General features: G+C 51.5%; 4 protein-coding genes across 4 annotated transcripts; 2 read left to right on the top strand and 2 right to left on the bottom strand.

Moving 5' to 3' along the window:
- Positions 1-19: 19 nt before the first annotated feature.
- Eno3 (enolase 3) lies at positions 20-6169 on the bottom strand. Its single transcript, XM_026380694.2, has 12 exons — positions 6061-6169; positions 5356-5442; positions 4985-5080; positions 4771-4829; positions 4536-4605; positions 4005-4138; positions 2243-2465; positions 1932-2129; positions 1305-1506; positions 451-559; positions 255-313; positions 20-171 (listed from the first exon to the last, which is right to left on the bottom strand). Exons 2-12 carry the CDS (start codon positions 5438-5440, stop codon positions 102-104), a joined length of 1305 nt encoding a protein of 434 aa, XP_026236479.1. The 5' UTR covers positions 5441-5442; positions 6061-6169; the 3' UTR covers positions 20-101.
- A 1087-nt stretch (positions 6170-7256) lies between these two features.
- Positions 7257-11776, top strand: Pfn1 (profilin 1). Its single transcript, XM_026380697.2, has 3 exons — positions 7257-9055; positions 10460-10652; positions 11432-11776. Exons 1-3 carry the CDS (start codon positions 8924-8926, stop codon positions 11527-11529), a joined length of 423 nt encoding a protein of 140 aa, XP_026236482.2. The 5' UTR covers positions 7257-8923; the 3' UTR covers positions 11530-11776.
- Positions 11777-12397: 621 nt separating this feature from the next.
- On the bottom strand, positions 12398-16482 carry Rnf167 (ring finger protein 167). Its single transcript, XM_026380713.2, has 10 exons — positions 16401-16482; positions 15769-16262; positions 15607-15687; positions 14711-14836; positions 14515-14602; positions 14239-14329; positions 13929-14034; positions 13671-13764; positions 12976-13056; positions 12398-12889 (listed from the first exon to the last, which is right to left on the bottom strand). Exons 2-10 carry the CDS (start codon positions 15850-15852, stop codon positions 12585-12587), a joined length of 1056 nt encoding a protein of 351 aa, XP_026236498.2. The 5' UTR covers positions 15853-16262; positions 16401-16482; the 3' UTR covers positions 12398-12584.
- A 199-nt stretch (positions 16483-16681) lies between these two features.
- On the top strand, positions 16682-19592 carry Slc25a11 (solute carrier family 25 member 11). The gene is made up of 8 exons (XM_026380712.2): positions 16682-16946; positions 17543-17695; positions 17778-17984; positions 18159-18249; positions 18333-18423; positions 18506-18605; positions 18801-18852; positions 18988-19592. The coding sequence occupies exons 1-8, from the start codon at positions 16852-16854 to the stop codon at positions 19141-19143; spliced, it is 945 nt and encodes a 314-aa protein (XP_026236497.2). The 5' UTR covers positions 16682-16851; the 3' UTR covers positions 19144-19592.
- The last annotated feature ends 1538 nt before the right edge of the window (positions 19593-21130 follow it).

The raw sequence follows: 21130 nt of genomic DNA, 5'->3' as shown, positions 1-21130 counted from the left end.
AAACACACACACTATGATCTACTTTGGCACCAGTGTTTATTTCATGGGAAAGGGCTTGGAGGCCTGGGTCTGTCCAGTGGGTTCCTTGGGCCTCCAGCTTCTCACTTGGCCTTTGGATTACGGAACTTTCGTCCAGCAAAGACAGCTTTGTCCCCAAGAGCCTCCTCAATCCTATAACACAAAAGTCAGAGCTGCCACCTTCCCACCTAGTAGCCCCCAGCTCCCCAATGTCCAGGCCACTATCCCAGCTGTACCTCATGAGTTGGTTGTATTTGGCCAGACGTTCTGAGCGGCAAGGGGCACCAGTCTTGATCTGGGATAGCAAGTAGGATTTGGAAGGTTGGGTGAGGTTGGAGAGGTTAAGCTTGGCCCCAAGGGAACAGCCTTTGGTAGCATGCAATTCAGGGGCAGGCAGAGAACCCCAAGAACACTTGGTCAAATCCTGAATACCTGTCCTGTGCAGAGGCCCACCACGAGATCAGCAATGAATGTGTCTTCAGTCTCCCCAGAACGGTGGCTCACCATTACCCCCCAGCCGTTAGACTGAGCCAGTTTGCAGCTGAATAGAGGAGGATATTTAGTGAGGTCTTGTGTGACCTCCTCAGTGGGAAAGCTAGGGGCTATGTAGGGCTTTTCCCTTCTGCTTTTGGTAGTGGGCATGTTGCAGAGAAGACAGTGACTAAATTCTTTGGGAAGTAGGAGAGAAGAGATTTCTGATCTTGACTTGGGGTTCCTGAGATGCTCCTAGAGAGAACAGAACTTTGGAGACAAGAATGGATAGGCTGGGGATGAGGAACAAGGCAGGGCCAGAGCAGTAAAGTGGGGTCAAGCCAACTGTTAGTTAAAGCCTTGAAGACAAGAAGGTATGGGTGAAGCTGGGTGGGTAATGGCACACGCCTGTAATTCTAGTGGCCCAGGAGGTTGAGGCAGGAAGATCATAAGTTCAAGGCCAGTCTCAGTAACTTGGTGAGTCTCTATGCAACTTTGAGCTGGCCTCAAAATAAAAAATTTGTCGCTCAATGGTTAAGCACTCCTGGGTTCAATCCCGAGAATAAAATTAAAAAGAAGGTATGGATGAGGTGAGGATGTAGCTCAGTGGTGGAGCACTTGCCTAGCATGTGCAAGGCCCTGGGTTCCATCACCAGTACCACAAAAAAAAAAAAAAAAAAAGAAAAAAGAAAAGAAAATGGTGTGGGTGGGTCAGATGCTAGGGAAAGGAAGACTTGGATTAATGATCAGGACTTGATACAGTGGGCCGAGCTAGAGGGTGGCCATGATGAGCCCCAGAGTCAGGAGGCACTTACGCCTGGATGGATTCAGTCACTGAGCCGATCTGGTTGACCTTCAGCAGCAGGCAGTTGCAGGCCTTCTTCTCAACGGCCTGGGCAATCCTCTTGGGGTTGGTGACCGTCAGGTCATCCCCTACGATCTGGATGTTCACCCCAGAGAGGAATGAGGTCCACGTGGCCCAGTCATCCTGGTCAAAGGGGTCCTCAATGGAGACCACTAGTGAGGGTAGAGGGCAGTCAGAGTTAGTCAGAATTCACCTCATGGGGAGATGACAGGTAACAGAATCTAGATTGGGACTGACCTGGAGATAAGGATTGGAAGGATCTGAGTCATGGCAAAGCAGGGCATTAGACAACTGCAGGGGACTTGGGCAGACCATGGGAACACCTCGAATTCCACTGAGATACATCCCCAATCTTTTATAGTTTTTAAAATTTTGGGACAGGGTCTTGCTAAATTGCCCTTGAACTTGTTTTTTCTTTCTTTTTGAGCATAAGAATAGGATCTATTCAAGTGAGAAGAAAAGAGACTGAGTTCCCACAGGACCCAACAAGGGTTGCCCTAGCCTTAAGCATTCAATCCTCTTGCCTCAACCTCCCAAGTAGCCAGGATTATAGGGGTGCACACGGCGCCTGGCTCACCAGGATAGTTTTTGATGAAGCTCTTGTAAAGTTCTCCAAGCTTCTCCCCTGTGATGTGCCGGGCAGGGTCATCAGGTGACTTGAAGTCAAGGTCATACTTCCCATTGCGATAGAATTCAGATGCCGCCACATCCATGCCAATCACCACCTTGTCTGGATAACCAGCTGCCTGAATGGCTGTCTTCAGCAGCTCCAGGGCTGAGAGGGGAGCAAGAGAAGACCTGAGATTCCAGTGCCCTTTGTCTCTGAACCCTTTCCTCCCCTTCCCCAGGAATCCAGGGGTTTTGTACCCCAGGGTGCTCAGCACCTACCCTCATTGTTCTCCAGGATGTTGGGTGCGAAGCCGCCCTCGTCCCCCACATTGGTGGCATCTTTCCCGTACTTGGACTTGATGACCCCCTTGAGGTGGTGGTAGACCTCGGCACCAATGCGCATGGCTTCCTTGAAAGAACTGGCTCCCACAGGCAGAATCATGAACTCCTGCATGGCCAGCTTGTTTCCAGCATGGGAGCCTCCATTGATCACATTGAAGGCCTGAGATGTGGAGAGGGTACTCAGACCTGGGGCATGAGGGATCAAGCTGGGCTGGGTATTCAAGATTGAACACTGGCTTCCCTACTTACTAGCTGAATTGTCTAGAATGAGTAATTTTCCTCCTTAGAGCCTTTTTTTTTTTTTCTTTTTTTGGTACCAGGGATTGAACTCAGGGGCACTCGACCACTGAGCCACAACCCCAGCGGCATGTTGTATTTTATTTAGAGACAGAGTTGCTTAGCACCTTGCTTTAGCTAAAGCTGGCTTTGAAATCCTGATCCTCCTGCCTCAGTCTCCCAAGCCCTTGGGATTATAGGCCTGTGCCACCATGCCCGGCATCAGAGCTGTTCCCCCTCCTTTCTAAAAAATGGGGATAACACTAATTTCCCTTTAGGATATTTTTTTTTCTTTCTTTTTTTTTTTCTTTTTTGGTATTATTGGGGATTGAACCCTTGGGTTCAAACTAGTGAATATTAGGCAAGTGCTCCACCAATGAGCCACATCCTCAGCCCTTTTTATTTCAGAGATGATGTCTTACTAAATTGACCAGGCCCTGATGATCCTCCTGCCTCAGCCACCCGTGTAACAGGGATTATAGGTGTATGCCACCATGCCTGGCCCTCTAGGATCTTTTCCTAAAAATTAGAGAAATTGAATATAAAATTCTTAATGTGTTTCTGATATATAAGAGTGAATACTCTTTATTTCACCCCTCTTGGGACTGAAACTGGGGCCTTGCACATGCTAAACAAATGCTCTATCACTGAGCTACATCCCCAGCTATTTTTATTTTTGAGACAGGGTCTCACTATGTTGACCAAACTGGCCCCAAACTTTTGATTCTCCTACCTCAGTCTCCTGAGTAGTTGGCTAAATAGCTGAAACTTTCATGGCACTGTTCTAAGAGCTTTACATAAATTAACTCAAAACCTTATTTACATGAATTCTCAAAACACCTCTATTAGCTGGGTACTACTATTACTTTCCACTTTATAGATGAGGAAACTGAGGCATAGAGAGGTTAAATAATTTGCCTAAAATCATACAACTAATAAATATGCAAAGCCAGGTTCCTCTCTGGAGTCCATACTCTTATACAATCTTCCTAATAAGTAACAGTAAATGGTAACATCATTATTGAGATTAAATTCAAAGGGTTTCCATTAAGAGGGCATTGGTTTAATAAGGACTTGAGAGATACAAAGAAAATGCCAAGTTCCTTGCCATGAAGAAGCTCTCTATCTAATGGGGGCTGGAGGAGCAAGGGTAAAATGAGGTCAGAGTTATGGAGCCTGGGATTGGAATGTGAAGGAACCAGGTTACACAGCCAGGAAAGGAAGCAGAGGGGCTTAGGGAATGTTTGGATTGTGGGAAAGGAGGGGCTAGAGCGCTAGCGCAGCTGAGGAGTTTGGATTTCAGGAAACCACTTCTTTGGAGCAGGATCCCGAAAGGTAGATTTTCCAAAGGCTGCTTAAGTACCCCTCCTTGGGTGGGGGCAGTTCTGACAACCTGGGATTTGGCAGTAGCTACCACACTCACAGGCACTGGGAGTACGAGGTCAGGGTTCCCTGCGAGATCTGCGATGTGTCGGTAAAGCGGGACGCCCTTCTCGGCTGCTCCAGCCTTACACACGGCCAAGGACACGCCCAGGATGGCATTGGCCCCAAATTTGGCTGAAAGGAAGAAAGTGGGAAAGAAGGATGAGAGCTTTCCCTGCAGGGTTTGGCATTATTTCCTTGAACATCCCCTTTGGTCATCCCAGAGAGAATCTAAAGCTCCAAACCGCTGAGCATTTAAAGTTTGTTAACAGATCTCTCCCCAGTGGCCTGAAGGAGCTCTGAGAGTCCCCACCCCAGGGGGATGTGTCAGCTTCGCATCTGTCCACAACCAGCCCAGGCTTGGCAGAGGACAGACCTCAGGAAATGCCTGTGGAATGAATAAAAAAGCCATCCAGCTCTGGTGTACCCCAGAATATGGGATGCAGAAAGAGCCCCAGCCAGACCTCAGCCTCTGGGGTCTGTCCACCCCTCTCACACCCCATTCCTTCCCCACCTCTGGCCTTTCACTCACACTTATTCTCAGTCCCATCCAGCTCAATCATAAATTTGTCAATTTTTTCTTGATCCACAACACTTAATTTCTGGAAAGACAGGTTTGAGGAGGAGAGGACAGAGGTCAGATTTTTTCAGGAGTCAGTGTATGTGCAGAAGGAAGGACAAATGAAAATATTTGGGGGAGAGGAGCTGCCTGGGTGAGGCTCAGGAGCACAGACAGGAGGGAAGGGGGAGCTGGCTTCAAAACTTGCCTTTTCCAGCAGAGCAGGACCCAGAGTCTTATTGATGTGCTCCACAGCCTTTAGTACTCCTAAAGGGCCGAAGGAGGGGGTTCAGAATTCTAAGTCAATCAGAGCGCTTCCCATGTACCCCATCTTCTTAAGGATTTTGGGTTCCAGTCCTCTATCCCTGTGTGCCCATGTCCTAAAAATACCCACACAGGTTCTTGCGTAGGCCTTAGCTTACCTTTCCCTAGATATCGTGATTTGTCTCCATCTCTCAGTTCCAGAGCTTCATAGATACCTGTAGAAGCTCCGCTGGGCACAGCTGCTCGGAATCGACCTGAGGCAAGAGGGATTGGAAGATCACAGAGTTCCACCCACCCTCTCACCCACCACAAAGGGCTGAGTTCTCTTCCCTGAGTCCAGGGAGAGGAGACATTGTGAGAGACTCCCTCTTCTCCCAGCTCCAGGGCCAAATTGGAAAAAGAGGGCCTGGGGAAAAGTCTGGGAAAGGGGACCCCAGAGAAAGAACGGGTTGTAGTATGGAGCTGGGAGACAAAGGGCACATGCGGTTGGAATCTTCAGAAGCAAATCAATTCGATGGGCCTGTGTTACCCTTGGCAGTGTACAGGTCCACCTCCACCGTGGGGTTACCCCTGGAGTCCAGGATTTCCCGGGCAAAGATTTTCTGCATGGCCATGGCTGCGCAAAAAGAGGTGAGTGTGGGCAGTTGATCCCTTGGGGAACCAGAAATCCCTTGCCCTTTAAGAGTCTTCCCCACCCCAAGAAGGCAGGTGCTGGAGCTAAAAATACCCCATAAAAAGGTCACAGACCAGAGATACAGGCACAGCCCCCTCCCCCACTCAGAACAGCTCCTATTGCACCTTCCCATCCCAAGAATTCAGGGGCCTCTGCCTTGTAACTCCTCAGATTGCACCACTCCCTGAGCCCCCACCTCCCCCCAAAGCTGCACTTGTGTCTCTCCTTCCTTCTTCTTCTCAAGTAATCTGTTCTCCATGACTTCCTAGTGAAACTGGAGTTTTCCTCTATTATTCTTATTTTTCTGCTCCCAAATCCTGGCAGGCCCCAAATTCTCTACCTGGCTCCAACTCTTAAACACACTTCTCTATTCATCCCTACTCTCTTCACAGCTTCCTTTCTCCATATCCTTGGATACTCCAGTGTTTGTGCCATACTGCCCCACCACTCTCTTTCAAGCTCTCCCCAGTCCCAAGAGAAAAAGAGATGAAATTTCCCCCACTTTCTCTAAAGGGGAACCACCCGCATCTCCACACCCTGGAGCTGTAAGTTTCACCAGACCTGGGATGTCTTCCTTGGGGCTTTGGATGGAGCTCCAAGTTAGATGGCAGCTGGGACAGTGTCAGCTCACCCCCTCTCAGGCTGGGCATTTATCCCCTGCCACCCTGTCCCCCAGCCAGCCCCGCCTCTCTCACTCCATCTTCCCTCCTCCACACTAGGCTGGCAGCCAAGTGCCCACTACTGCCTAAAGCAGCCTTTGGCCCTCGGAACCTGCCCCCTTCCCAAAGATTAATGACTACCCTTCCCGTTCTCTGTGTCCCCCAATAAAGTTCCTATTTTTAATTCCACCCCTTGAGAGGTGCAAAGGAGGGGATTCAGACTGGGGGGTCTCTCTTGTCCCCAGGATTATATTCCCCTTTTGCAAAGGTTAAAGAGAAACTAGTGCCCTTTAGGAAAGGCCAGGGGTAACCTGAACCCTGCAGGGCTGGGGAGGGGGCCTGGACGAGGGGCTGCAGGATTGACATTCACAGGAGCTCAGCTCATTCAGCGGGACTCCGCCCACAGCAGGGGGAAGGGACTGGAGATGGTGGGCAAGGTCTTAAGTGGAAACCCCCCACTCACACACAAGGCGAGAACGCCTCACCTTTTAGGGTCTTCATAAGGCGCCACCCCATCCTAACTCTCTCCTGGCCAGCGAAGGGGGGGGGGGTAAAGAAGGAGGCCGGTAGACGAATTTAGACTGGCCCTGAGAGCTGGCCCGGCGCCCCACTGATAGTGCTGGGACAGCATTTGTTGTCCAGTGCGGATCTTGTCGGTCAGGAACCCCTTTTCATATAGACTATGAGTGCTTCAACGCGAGGCCCCTTCAATGAATGGTGTTAAATCAGGAGTGAAAGAAATGAATGAACGGGAGAAGGGGGTGGCTCTTTGTAAGCATCTGGACGCCTGGGGCCGGTCCTACAGACTGCTTGCAGCACTACAGGAAGTTAGTCTCTGCACTTGGTAACTCCGCCTTGCCGGGTATCGGGGGAATGTGGGGTCTGCCCCAAGTTTTCCAGCAGCCGGGGTTGGTCGGCGGCGCGAATCACTGGGCGCCTTGCTCCAACTGAGAGGCCACACCCGCCGGCGCCCGATCGGCTGGGTCCGGGTGACTCACCTCGGCAGCCCTCTCCAGAGCTCTCCTCCCTGCCCTGCCTGCCCCGCGGGGTCAGCCTCCCCGCCCCCACCCCAGGAACCTTACCTACCCCCCATCTCCCATCTTGTCCCTCCCCGCTTATCTCGGGCCACTCCCTCCGGGATTTTTCCACCCTGGGGTGGAAGGTGCGCGGGTCAGAGTTCGGGAGATGGCGGGCGGGGAGGGCCGCCACGTGCCGGAGCGCTGCCCCGCCCTAGCCCGTCAGTGACTCAGCCACGCGGCTGTCGAGGAACACAAGTTCGGGGGTCGTCAGAATCCAGAGATTCGAGATGGATGCTAGGGGACCGCAGTCCGCCCTGAAAGAGAGAAACGGACCCTTGTCCCGCTCCGGAGGCGCGCCGAGGGTCCTCGGCGCCCCTCCCCAAGGGACCGGAAGCGGCCAAGCCCCTCAGCGGCGAGGGTTTTGGATGGGCTAAGTCGCCGAAGCGGCCAAGCCCCTCAGCAGCGAGGGTTTGGATGGGCTAAGTCGCCGAAGCCATCAGCATCTCCTTCACGTTTGGCGGCGAGCAACTGATCGCACACAAGTACTTTTTGGCATAAGTTTTATTGTAAAAGAATAACCCAATATGCCCCAAGTAGAAGGGATTTTCGTCTTAGTGAAAAAAGTTGCCATCCTTGGAACTTTAGTATTCTTCCGCTTTGAAAAATTAGTCCCTACCGTCTGGTCCCGCGGGCACCCGCACTCAGTGACCTAGGCAGAGACGGACCAAGGGGCACGGCCAGTGACCTGAACCGCTGGCTCAGGGACGGGCAGGGCTGGGACTTGGGGCGAGGCCCTGGGCTGAGCCGACCCAGGGAAGGGATAATCCCCTGGAGTGGGATGCTCTCGAATGAGACCTACCTGTGCTGGGGACAAGTGTCCCAGGTGGGCACTTTCAGCCCTTCTGAAAACGGCCTGGTATTTTGTCAAATTCCTTCTAGCTCGCATATTGCTTAAATAAGTAATATTAAGAGTGGAGAGGTGGCAGCGCGCACGCCTGCGCTCCCGCCCCTTCCGCCTGGCGGGAGACACGTACCCCGCCCGCCCGCCTTCCTTCCCAAGAAGGTCCCTATCCGTCTGGCCCGGCGCGCGCCCGCGCAGCCGGCCGCCAGCCCCAACTGCCCCACGCGCCATTCCTCCCTGCCCCGGCGCAGGCGCGGGCGCACGCGCCGCCGCCGCCCGCCGTTCCTTCCCTCCGGCGGAGGTGGGGGAAGGAGGAGTCGTTCTGTTTAACCCTGGGTTCCCCGAACTCGCTTTAATTTGCTCAATTTGCATTTTGCTAATTATTCCTCCTTTCTCTTTTACGTTCTCTGGCTCACCCCTTTCCCCTATACCAAAGTCTAGTTTGTATTCAATGCCGACTGGGGCAAGACCTAATCTTATCCTTTCCCCCGCCACCCCCCACCCCCAGCCATTTTCATAGCTTTCCATCGAACTCTGCAAATTTTGCAATAGGGGGAGGGATTTTTAAAATTGCATTTGCAAAGTTCGGTATCTGGGCAGACGGGGGGAGGGAGAGAATGGGGAGCAGGCCCCGCCCCTACCGCCCTTTGCAAATAAAAATCCAGGGGGGGGGGGAGGAGCAGGAAGTGGCGGTGCGAGGGCTGCTGCACAGCTAGCAGAGCTGCGGTCCGGACGGTAGCGCGTGCCCCGAGCTCTCCGCCTTCCCCCGCCCGCCAGTCCGAGGCAGCCCGAGCCCAGCCCGCGGCCCCAGCAGCAGCGCCGAGAGCAGTCCCAGCAGCAGCGCCATGGCCGGGTGGAACGCCTACATCGACAACCTCATGGCGGACGGGACCTGTCAGGACGCGGCCATCGTGGGCTACAAGGACTCGCCCTCCGTCTGGGCCGCCGTCCCCGGGAAAACCTTCGTCAACATTACGGTACTGCGAGGCTTGCGCGGTTCGGGACACTGACTGGCCTTGGATCCTGAGGAAGGGACTTGGGTGGGGGCGGGCGCGGTCTAGGAAGAGCAGCGAAAGGCCGTGACCCGGTGCCTTCCCTGGAAGCGGCGCGAATGGCGGCTGCACGTGAACAGGTCCCTCAGTGCCCCCCAGTCCTACGCCCCTGGCGGCGGCGCCCATCCCATTCGGCGCCCCGTTTTATGCGACGGGGCGTTACATCCGGGGCACACAGGGCGGGGAGGGGCGCGCCGCCCGGTGCGGCGGCCCACTTCCGCCTCTTATAGGGCGGGGCGGGCACGCGCTGCAATTTTAACCGGGGATTGTGATTGAGACGGGACTTGGAGACCCCCTGACTTTTTCAGACTGTGAACTCATGTCTCCTTCGCCATTGTTTCCCATTATGCGGGTGGGAGACCTGGCGCATGGCCTTCGGCCCATGCTTGTCCTCCGTGGGTTCCTTGCCCCTCCCAATCCCGTTAGAGAGGGCGAGGCCGCCACACACACCCCCAATTCGGCACGTTGGCCTCAACCTTCCTATGAGGCCCAATCCCGGAAGTCCCCTCGTCCTCCCTTCCCGCCATCCGGCGGGGCCTATGGCAGGGGAACTTTATGAGAAGTTCTGAGGTGGTATAAGTCAAGGAATAAGGGATGACTACTGCTGTTTCCACCATCACTACGTCTTGGCCACACTGCCCGGAAGTGGGGAGGGGTAGCGGAAGTTCGAAAGGCGGGGAAGGGGATTTCCGGGCGGGAGGGGACCGGATATAGGAGTTTGGGGTTTAAGGGGGAGGAGGAGAAAGGTTCCCTGGGGTATCTAGACCCGAGAGTTGAGCTTGCCAGTTCTGTTTAACCACCCCCTTCAAAACTTTTCCTACTTCCCGGAAAGCCCCCAGAATCTGTTTCCTCATCTTGAGACATAGATACCTGGATCTAGACTCTTAGGTTATTTGGAGACCCAGGCGTCCGGGTTCCTAACATCTGCAGAACCTTTGACCAAATAAGGGCAAAGTTGCTTTCTCTTGCTTTGCCCGCCCCTTCCCTTCCCCTCTCCGCTTCTGCTTTTCCTGAAGGAGAGTTCTGAGCATCCAAAGGTTCCCCACTTTCCTTACTGGCTTTTGGTCCCCTTATATTTCCTGAATTTACTTTCCATATGAAAACACTGAGATCTGCTTCTCCAGAGGAATATGTTATCCCTTCATCCCTGGTCCCATTTAGAGGATTTGAGGATCATGCTCTTTTTCTGAAACAACTTTCCACAGTACTAAATTTCTGATTTCATTGACCAAGGTATAGTTCCCAAAGCAGTAGGAGGAGGTAGGTTTCTAGAGAACAAAGTGAAGAACTTGGTGCATTATCTTCATGGGTGCTCAATTCCTCTTCTAGCCAGCTGAGGTTGGTGTCCTGGTTGGCAAAGACCGGTCAAGTTTTTTCGTGAATGGGCTGACACTTGGGGGCCAGAAATGTTCTGTGATCCGGGACTCACTGCTGCAGGATGGGGAATTTACCATGGATCTTCGTACCAAGAGCACCGGTGGAGCCCCCACCTTCAATGTCACTGTCACCATGACTGCCAAGAGTGAGTTTCTCTATTTTATCCTTCCTCTACATCTGAGATATACTTAATGTACCTCTTTCCATTCATCTTGGGGACTTTTTCTGTGTGACTTTATTTTGAAGAGGGTCCAACCAGTGTTCTACTCCCTGTCTGCTAGAAGCCTGGATAGTCCCTCTAGTTCCAGTTCTGTCTCAGTTCCTCATCTTATGAAGAAGTTGAACTTCATTGCCTTTTTTTTTTCTTTCTGTACTGAGGATTGGACCCTGGGGTGCTTTACCACTCAGTTGCATCCCAAGTTCTCTTGACTTTGAGACAGTGTTGCTAAGTTGCCCAGGCTGGCCTCAAACTTGCAATCCTCCTGCCTCAGCCTCCCAAATTGCTGGGATCACAGGCATATGCCACTGCCTATGTTACCTTTTTAGTTCTTTCTTGCCTTGAGCTTTTTTAAAGTGGAAACTCGTTTTATTGGAGTAGGTAGATTGTTTGGGTCCTAAGCCAGCATTTAGTTCTGATCTTTTCAGCTCTTCCTTAGTCACTTCTGGCCTGAACACAGGAGCCTAGAGTCTTGAGCTTTGACCCCTAAATTTTAGTTTGTTCCTCTCTAGCCTTTAAGCTTGATTTTTCTCCTTTGAAAAGCCCTATTGTTTCAGGTTGACTGACAGCCTGCCTGTGTGTGGGGGGTTGGGAGGGATGAGGTTGGGTTACAGCCCCCAGGGCTGGACAGCTGCTGAACAGCTGGCAGAGGGGGTGGAATTGTGACACCTGGGTCCTAGCCTTAGCCTCCTCTCTCTTTCCTCCAGCGCTAGTCCTGCTGATGGGCAAAGAAGGTGTCCACGGTGGTTTGATCAACAAGAAATGTTATGAAATGGCTTCCCACCTGCGGCGTGCCCAGTACTGACCTCTTCTGTCCCTTCCCTCACCACTCCCCACAGCTTTTGCACCCCCTCCTTCCCATACACAGACACCATTTTTATTTTTTGGGCCATTACCCCATATCCCTTATTGCTGCCAAAACCACGGGCTGGGGCTGGGGCCGGGGCCGGGGCTGGATGGAAAGATACCTCCCCCTTACCCATACTCCTCCTGTGTGTGGTTGGAAAAAAATTTTTCTCATTTTTTTTGTGTTTTGGATTTTTTTTTTTTTTTTTTGGTTTTGTTTTTTTCTGAATAAAAAAGATTCTACTAACAAGATGCTGTATGATTTGAGTTTAGGTATCAGAAGAGGGGACAAGCACTGTGACCTGCCTACTTGAACCTTGCTCAGGGTTGGGAACAGGATTGAGGCACTATTAAGTCCAGGTATTTGAGCTTTCTGCTCTTTATACCCCCATGTCCAGGCCTTTCTACCTGCCTCAGGTATACCTCTCCAGGTGGCCTGTCTTCTCCACAGTGGTATTTCCAGGCCTAGGTCCTCAAGCGCATGCTAGTTGAATTGGTAGATAATGGAATAAAGCCATTCAGACCAGAGAATGGGTCCAAGCCTGCAGGGCAAGGCAAGGCCAGTTAGTTGAGTCATCCTCTTATGTAGGTGGGGCTCCCCCCTCTGAGTCACAGCAAATGCTTGTTGGGGCTGTCCCCATGACTACAGGTTAGTCTGTTCCAATGTTCCCCTGTCCCTTTATAGCAGAAAAAAAGCATAAAAAATTAACCTGTATGGGGGCTGATAAGAGTGCTTACCTAGCAAGCACAAAGCCCTGGATTCAATCCCTAGCACCTCAGGGTGGGAAAAAAGATTAACCTGAGTGAAAATGACCTTCCCCTTTCTTAGTCCACAAAAACAATTTTATTAACCCATGTGAAGACCCAAATCCCCTCTGACCCTCCCCAATACACAACCCCTCAGAAGGATGGGGCCATTTCCAGCCTAGGTTTCTCCCTTATCAGAATTTAGAAGACTGGAGGAAGAGGGCCTGTGCAAATAGGTCACCAGAAATGCCAAGTGTTAGGGAAGTATTAGACAAGTATGGCGGAGGAGGAGGAGGAAGGAGAAGGTGGGGGATCTGTTGAGGGTCCAGGAAAAACAAGGGGGGCTGGAGCTAGGGAGCCAAAAGAAGTAGGAAGAGTGGGGCTAGAACCCAGGAGTGGGGTCCGTTCTGAGGCAGGGTGGTCCCTTGGCTCCCCCTCCTCATCCCCTTCTTCATGCCGCCGAGTCTCTTCCTCTTCCTCGTCCCCAGGACCCCGATGAACAGGCTGCTTGCAGATGGGGCAGGTCTTGCGGGTCTGAGTGAGCCAGGGGTCCACACAGCGGCTGTGATAGGCTATGGAGAGGAATGAGTTGAGGTACCCTACCTGGTGCCTTGGTAGTAGTGGTGGGGGCTTTGCACACAGGCAGTGAGGGCCTTACCATGGGCACAGGGGAGTACCCGAAGCTTGTCCCCATCTTCATATTCATCCAGGCAAATGGCACAGACATCATACTGGTCTCCTGAAGTAGAAAAAGGAATCTAGTCCTTAACTAAGCCATTCTGAACTGGGCTCACAAGAACTCTTGAAGGCCTGTGGTAGATCTAAGCTCTTCAAAAAAGTGTTCCCTAATTCTACAGACAGTGGAAGAGCTAAGCAGAATAAAGGCCAGGGTAGAACAAAAGCTTTTGGGGTGGAGGGGATAAGCACAGAGACAGGAAGTGGGTTTAGGGGGAGGTGATATGAGGGTGGAGAGATGGAGTGGGAGGAGTAGAAACGGGCAGGACTTCTGCTATAGCCTTATATGGGCACTGAGGGCTCTAAGGCCTTAATACTCAACCCTACCAGTTTCTTCTGACTGAATCCTCACCACTTTACATTCTCTGCCCTCACTTCCTCTTACTTGTTAAGGTATGTCATTCCATGTTTCCACCTATTCCACTTTAGTCCTCTATGGTTTCCATTTCATGCTCTTACTTCCCTCTCCTGTCTTCATCATATTTGGCAGTAAAGAGGATAACATCTCAGGTTGGCACCTTCTTACTGCCATCTTTGTACCCCTTATCTACTGGTATCTAACTCCTTCAGAAACCAAGTAAGCTATGGGCAAGGCCCTTCCCTCCCCTATATCCTCACCCTTCTGATAGTCATGGGTAGGAATCTGTTTCAGTTGCTCTTTGGTAAGTCGATTCCGCTGGAGCCTTTTCCGGTGCTGGATACAACGAACTATCTGGGGGAAAGGGGAGTGGATGGATCAGGCTTATGGAACAAACTGAACAGTGGGGGCTGGGGTTGTAGCTCAGTGGTAGAGAGCTTGTAGGTATTATGTTCACCTACAACTAAAAAAAAAAAAAAAACAAAACAGCTATTCCTTTCAAATTCTGAGGTACTCACCATTAGTGCTCCCATAGCCAAAACCAGCAGTCCTACAATCCCAGTGAAAGGAATAAGGTAATAGCCCAAGGGGAAGCTATTATCTGGAACAAGAAGCACCTGAGCCCTGAGGAAAGGAAGATCAGTCTCAGAAGCAAGAAAAGCAAATGAACAAAGGATAGACTGGGTAACTGGCTCTGAACTATACCCAAATTGGGGAAAGGAATGGGCAGGGGAGAAAGAACCTAAGGGTGAGTGGTTGGGGCAGTGAGACCTGGACTGGGCTCCAGGTTGGCATGGAACTGCTGAAGGAAGGAGGCACATGTCCTACCCTTTCTCGTAGACAAAGAGGGCACGCAGGTACTTGGCGCTCCTCTCCCCAATAAACACAGATGGGATCCATATCTGCTGCTGGATTTCCTCTGCAGGGATCAGGGTGTTACACTGGGAACTCGACCTTCCACTCTAATAAATACTTTGGGAGCCTTGGCATTTGCCCCATCCCACCCAAAGGATTGGCTTCTTTTCCCTAAGCCTTCAGCCCTCCCACTATCTCTTAAGTCTGAGTTCTATTGAAAAATTAGTTCTCCACATTCTCCAAACTTACCACTATTCCACACCATGTTCAACAGTTCATTGGAATTCACATTGTGTACCACAGCTGCACCATACCCAGCCTTCTGAGCATTTAGGACCTACAAAGACAAGGCAGAAGATAAGAAAGCATCATGGACCTTGCCATTGTTCCTGGCTCTCTTGTTTTTTACCCTCAGCTTCCCAGATCCCACTCCACATTCAGCAACCTTGAGGTCAAAGTTGCAGTCGAATCTTCGAAGCAGTGCAATAAAGACTGACCCGTTGACCGGGGCTGAGGGTGGTGGGGCAATGGGGCTGCAGGCATTTTCTGGGTGAGCCTCCACAAGGAACCCCTGGGACACAGAAGCAAAAACAGTTGGACTTCTCCCTAGGTTCTGCTTCCCACAGAGCTCCCAAGTAGATTGGCCCTGGCATGCTACATATTCTCTCTCACTTCCTTCTCATCCCTGGGGTCTGAGCATCCCACCCAAGCCAGAAGCCTACATCTTTTTATCCTTCAAAAGATGCAATTAAAACAAACCACATCTCTTTTCAAGACCTCATTTTCCCTCTTCATTTCTTAGATGGGCTAGTCTGTACCCCATTCTGCAACCTAATTCTATTCTGCTTTCCAGTTCCCCACTAACTAAACTTTATGTACACATAACACATTTGCCTGCCTACAAATTTCCAATTATGCATTTCACACAACTACTGATATCTATTGCCCAAGTTCTTGCAGTTTTGCCATGAAGTACCACAGAACTGCTTTCTCACCGTACCCTTAGGGTAACTTCTATTATCCTATTTTACCTTAAAATAAATTAAGCCTCAGATGATTAGCTTGTCCATGTCTATACAACCAATAGCTGGCTCCAGAGATCCTATTGATAAGTGCCACTTCCTCCTGTTTTTCATCTTAGTCCACTTTCAGTCTCCCTCATAAGCTCGAGTTCCATGGATAGGCACTCAGCCTTCAACCTCCAGATTCTGGATTCCACACCAGATGCATACATGAAATTAGTTCCTGACTCTTCCTACCTCCAGCTTCACCAAGGGCATGGTTCCTCAACCCCCACCCAGGACAAGATATGGGAATATAGAAAAATGGAAAGAAAGTCACCTGGAGTCCCTCTTGACTCAGAGTGGCCCCAAACAGAGCTGGGAGGTCTGCAAAGTCCATGCTGGCATTGTGCTCCGAAGTCTGTGGACAAAAAAAGCCCATGTTCCTCAGCCTGCAATCTGTCCCCTCAGCGCCCTTCCCCCACCCGACCCTCGGACTCACCGCTCGAATGAGCCCCCGAATGGGGGTTGCTCCCCACAACACAGTAGCCACAACCACAGGAAGCGGGAAGGCCACAGAGTGCATGGCAGCGGGCGAAGAAAGGTTGAGGAAGTCGCGTCCTTGTAGAAGGGGCAGAGCGTATTTCTGCGCCCTCCTAACCCCTTCAGGATCCCAGGGGTCCAACCACCCCCAGGTCCCACTTCTCAGCTACATGGGGTCGCCGGGGAAAGAACCCCGACTCGGGGAGTGAGCTATCCAACTCGTTTAGTGGAGTTAAGGAAGATACAAAATGTATCCTTTTTTGGTATAGAGATAAAACGGATAAAGGGACCAGAAGTAAGCACAGGTGACAGAAACACTTCTAGAAGGGCGGGGGAGCTCAAGGAGGTGAGACTTCCGGCCAGGTGGGCCTTCTTCCTGTCCCTCGGAAAAGGACTTCCGGTAAAGAAAGGCCGCTTCCAACACTGGATGCTCAAGATGAAGGACTTCCGGTCCTAAAAGGCCAGTTAAAGGAAAAGTTAGGGATGGAAAGAATGCCTGAGTAGATACAGGGAACACCAAATCCTAGAAGACGATCTAATCGGTTCCTTTTAGTGCCCGTAAACCCCCCTTGTGTTGCCCTGTTTACAAACCTCTCATCCCTCGGGCAGCCGCCGACGTACCTGCAAGTCTCGCGAGAGTGACCACCCACCTCCGCCCCGCCACTGAAATCTTTCTTTATCGCGAGAGACCTCCGTACTCTGGCTAGCCTGACTCGCTCTCGCGAGACTTCCAAACAAATTCCTCTCCAGTTTCCCGCGATTCTAATTCGGTGAAAGCTGCGCCTATAATCTGGTTTCCTAAAATAGCCACACCCCTTCCCGCACGCATCCCTCAAGCTCCCCCTTCATCTCCGCCTTACTCCCGGCCGCCTTTGCGCTGAACGTCTGCGCCAGCGCCGGCTTCCAGCTGGTGCTGGTGCTGGACTTGAGAGCCAGAGGGGCGTGCGCGCGCCCTCGCCCTGTTGCGCGCTCGGTGTCACCTTGGGCGCGAGCGGGGCCGCGCGCGCGCACGGGACCCGGAGCTGAGGGCCATTCAGTGACGATGGCGGCGACGGCGAGCCCCGGGGCCGGCGGGATGGACGGGAAGCCCCGTACCTCCCCTAAGTCCGTCAAGTTCCTGTTTGGGGGCCTGGCCGGGTAAGCTCAGGCCCCACGGATGGGAAAGGAGGAGGAAGGGACGGGCGCAAGGACTGGGCCCGGTTTCTCTCTGGGTCTTTTACAGTGAACTGAGCCAGCACGGGGTCAGCGTGCTCACCAGTGGTTTGTGAGGTCTTTTATGGGCTGCCAAGATCTTTTCACCCATTGCAGGACCCCTAATGGACTGCATGCGGGGTCATTGCACGACCTTTGCCAAGCCACCTGAGTTTCCTAGCTTACTGCTTGGCTCTGCCTAGCTGAATGGGGTTCCAGGTCATTAAGTGATTCCCTGAAGGACTGCTTGGAGTCCCAGATCATGGATGTCCCCCTCCTCCCTTCCCTGGGTCGAACTGCATTTCGTCCCCTCATTGCTTGACTCGCATGGAGCTGCCTGGACCACTTTCATTGCATGGCTCCTGCTGGACACCTATAATTTCCAGACACATTGCTCTTACATGCCCAACATGTCCAACAGCCTCCTGAGTCCTTACTCACATGACAGGCCCTGACCTTTGTAACTTCTTGCCACCAGGCTCCAGTAGGCATTAGTAGATCTGGAACTCCTGACCCTTAATTACACTCCTGCCTTCCCCCAGGATGGGAGCTACAGTTTTTGTTCAACCCCTGGACCTAGTGAAGAACCGGATGCAACTGAGCGGAGAAGGGGCCAAAACAAGAGAGTACAAAACCAGCTTCCATGCTCTCACCAGCATCCTGAAGGCAGAAGGGTTGAAGGGCATTTACACTGGGTACTGGCCTCAGACTGGGGAGAAGGGTATGGGTTGGCAGGTCTAGATCTTTTCCTGATGCGCTGACCCCTTTGCTCCTCAGTCTGTCAGCTGGTCTCCTGCGACAGGCCACCTACACCACTACTCGCCTTGGCATTTATACCGTGCTTTTTGAGCGCCTGACTGGGGCTGATGGTACACCCCCTGGTTTTCTGCTGAAGGCCCTGATTGGCATGACTGCAGGTGCAACTGGTGCCTTTGTGGGAACACCAGCTGAGGTGGCTCTTATCCGTATGACTGCTGATGGTCGGTGAGTTACAGGACTGAACCCAACTCAAGTCCCATTCTTGGAATCTGGAATGAAAGTACCAGTTTTTTAAACCCAGACCTAGAGCAGAATGTTTACGTACTCTTGCTCCCATTTTTTGCTCATGTGGGCAGTGTGGACTGTCCTGATCTTGGGCTCTCCCTACTCTTTCTCCAGGCTTCCAGCTGATCAACGTCGTGGCTATAAAAACGTGTTTAATGCCCTGATTCGAATTGCCCGGGAAGAGGGAGTCCCCACTCTGTGGCGGGTGAGGAAAGTCTCTGGAGACTTAGGGCTTGTAGGTTCTGGTCCCTAGTATTTCTGACTCTTCCTTCACTCTCCCACTTTCAGGGCTGTATTCCTACCATGGCTCGGGCTGTTGTTGTCAATGCTGCCCAGCTTGCCTCCTATTCCCAATCTAAGCAGTTCTTACTGGACTCAGGTAAGAACCAGATCTGGGCCCTTAACTCCCAGCCTGGCCAGATTGCTCCAAACTGACTATCACCTCCTGCTTTACTCTCCAGGCTACTTCTCTGACAATATCCTATGCCACTTTTGTGCCAGTATGATCAGTGGCCTTGTTACCACTGCCGCCTCTATGCCCGTGGACATTGTCAAGACCCGGTAAGTGTGCAGGCCTGGCTTGGATAGGTGTTGGAGGCCCCCCTTTCTGTCTCTTATGCCCTTGCTTCTCTCCTCTGTCTCTCTCTCTCTCTCCCCACCCCCACAGTACTGGGGTTTTAACCCAGGGCCTTGTGCATGCTAGACAAGTGCTCTACTACTGAGTTACATCCCCCATCTCTGCTTCCTTTCTTTCAGGATCCAGAACATGAGAATGATTGATGGGAAGCCAGAATACAAGAATGGGCTGGTGAGAAAGCAGGACTGGGGGCTTGAGTCATAGTGTCAGATGCCCTGGGAGGGTTATGACAGTAGCTGGGTAGGGGACAGGGTCCCAAGTCCACGTCCTAGCTCTGTTACCCTGCGTGTCTGTCTTTCTGTCTAGGATGTGCTGATAAAGGTTGTTCGCTATGAGGGATTCTTCAGCCTATGGAAGGGCTTCACGCCATACTATGCCCGCCTGGGTCCCCACACTGTCCTCACCTTCATCTTCTTGGAGCAGATGAACAAGGCCTACAAACATCTCTTCCTCAGTGGCTGAGGGGGCAGGATACCTGGAGCCAATGTGCCGGGGCTCCCAGTCATCCATTGTTCTTACAGTCACTGCATCCCAGGGAGCCTGGACTCTGCTGCTCTGGGCCCCTCTATTTATTTCCCCTCCACAGTTTGGTTTCCTCCTTGTGTTAAAGGACTTTGATCTGTTCTACCCTCTGCTCCAGTTTGCCCTGCCTGGCCTAATTCTTATGACCACTCTGTCAGTGGCTGTTCCTTGGGGGAACTGGGAAACTCGAAGATTTCTAGATTTCCCTTAGGTGTTAGTTTTAGGACACAGAGGACAGTAGAAAATCCCCCTTCTGTGGGGAAACCAAGGCAGAGCAGAGGAGACAGAAGAAAGAAGAAGCTATCAAGATGGTGGAAAGGTCTGCAGTGGGAGGCTGTGGCCCTTCCTCCCCTCACTGAGGACTTAATAAATTGGATTGATGACACCACCCCCAAATCTGGAGAGTTGTGGGGATGAACAGGGGAGGAGTCTGGACAAAGAAGTTGATACCCCTGGAGAACAGGAACTGGAGTTTTTAAGAAAAACTATTAAAGACAAGGCATCTGCAGGTTTTATGCAAATGCTGTGTAGGTCAGTTATGGTATAGTAACATAGGGCAGAAACCCAAACTCCAGGCCTTGTATGTTGCTTCCCAGCTGCTTGCTCAGGAATGCAGCAGATGCATAAATCATCTCACATTAATCCCTAGGAAAAGCCTCTGGGATCTGGTGACTGCTTTTGTAGCCTTAAGAGGGAGGGGCTAAAAAATCATATTTTTGTGAATTGGGGTGAGGGCTAGGGGGCAGGGATTGTGGGGTTGGACAATAGAGCTGATCCAAAGTTTAAAAAGGATTTTGGCCAGAGACCAGCTCTGGTTGAGGAGAGTGACTGCCTCATCCACTTATTGAGAATTGTGGTTGCTAGGCCTTGCTTTCAAGGAGCCTACAAATCTCTTGGAACATAAAGGGGCATGGGAAGGTCATACTGGGAGAAGTGCTAGGCTGTGTGCCAGGCCTTGGGATGGGCAGACAGCAGGTGAGAGCTGTCCCCTTGGCAGAGCCTTGCCAATGGAACAAGAAATGAAACTCGGCATCCTGACACCTTAGCTGCTGCCTCCCTTCTTACCCACCATGCACACCGTGTCCTGGAGCATTGTGGCTACTTTGAGACACTTAAAGACTGGATCTTGTCCTTAAGGCACTTCAAGTCCAGCAAGGAAATGACAGGAACCGGGTACAGTAGTGTGCTGCTGCATCTGTTATCCCAGCAGTTCCAGGGGCTGATGAAGGATTGCCAAGTTTGCAACTTAGCGAGGTCCTGTCTCAATAAATAAATAAATAAATAAAGCTGGGGATGTGGCCCGATGGTTAAGCACCCTCCCTACCAACTATTTCTGAGGCTGCAGTAGTAAGCAGATAACCCCTTTTGCCCCGAGGGTTGCAGGCTACCAGTGGCTAGGCTTCAGCAGTGTCCCTCAACTCCAGGGCGACTTGACTATTCTGTTCTGGAGTTTCTGCTTGAGGTGGCTGGTGGGTGGCCACTCCTGCAGTAGAGAAAGTGCCAGCTGTGACTGAAGGTTTGTTGGATAAGTAGTTGGGACCAGGGTGGGGGAAGTTGAGACCTTGGGAATTATTTTAACAAGCCCCTCAACCACTTTGGTTCCAAAAGAAACTACATTTTCTTTTTTTATTTTATTTTTTTATTCTACAAATAACGTACAATGATGGTTGAGAAGTATAAAACACTAAGCAGAGGGGGGATCCATATTTATGATACTCAGAGATAATCAGTGCTCTCATCTTGATAAATCTTCACAAATTTTCTTCTATGTAAGGATGCCTGTAGGAGCCATGCAGTATTCTGTTTATCTGCTTTTCCTTACATTTCCCCAAGCTAACCATGTGGCCTGACAACACCCCATTAACCCAGGGAGCTTGGTTCTGTGACCCTCACAACTTCATCATCTCACTACCCCTCTTGATTTGTA

Source organism: Urocitellus parryii, chromosome 7 (assembly GCF_045843805.1).
Source record: "Urocitellus parryii isolate mUroPar1 chromosome 7, mUroPar1.hap1, whole genome shotgun sequence".
In the NCBI taxonomy this organism is placed as follows: domain Eukaryota; kingdom Metazoa; phylum Chordata; class Mammalia; order Rodentia; family Sciuridae; genus Urocitellus; species Urocitellus parryii.
This window is presented reverse-complemented; position numbering and strand designations above follow the sequence as displayed.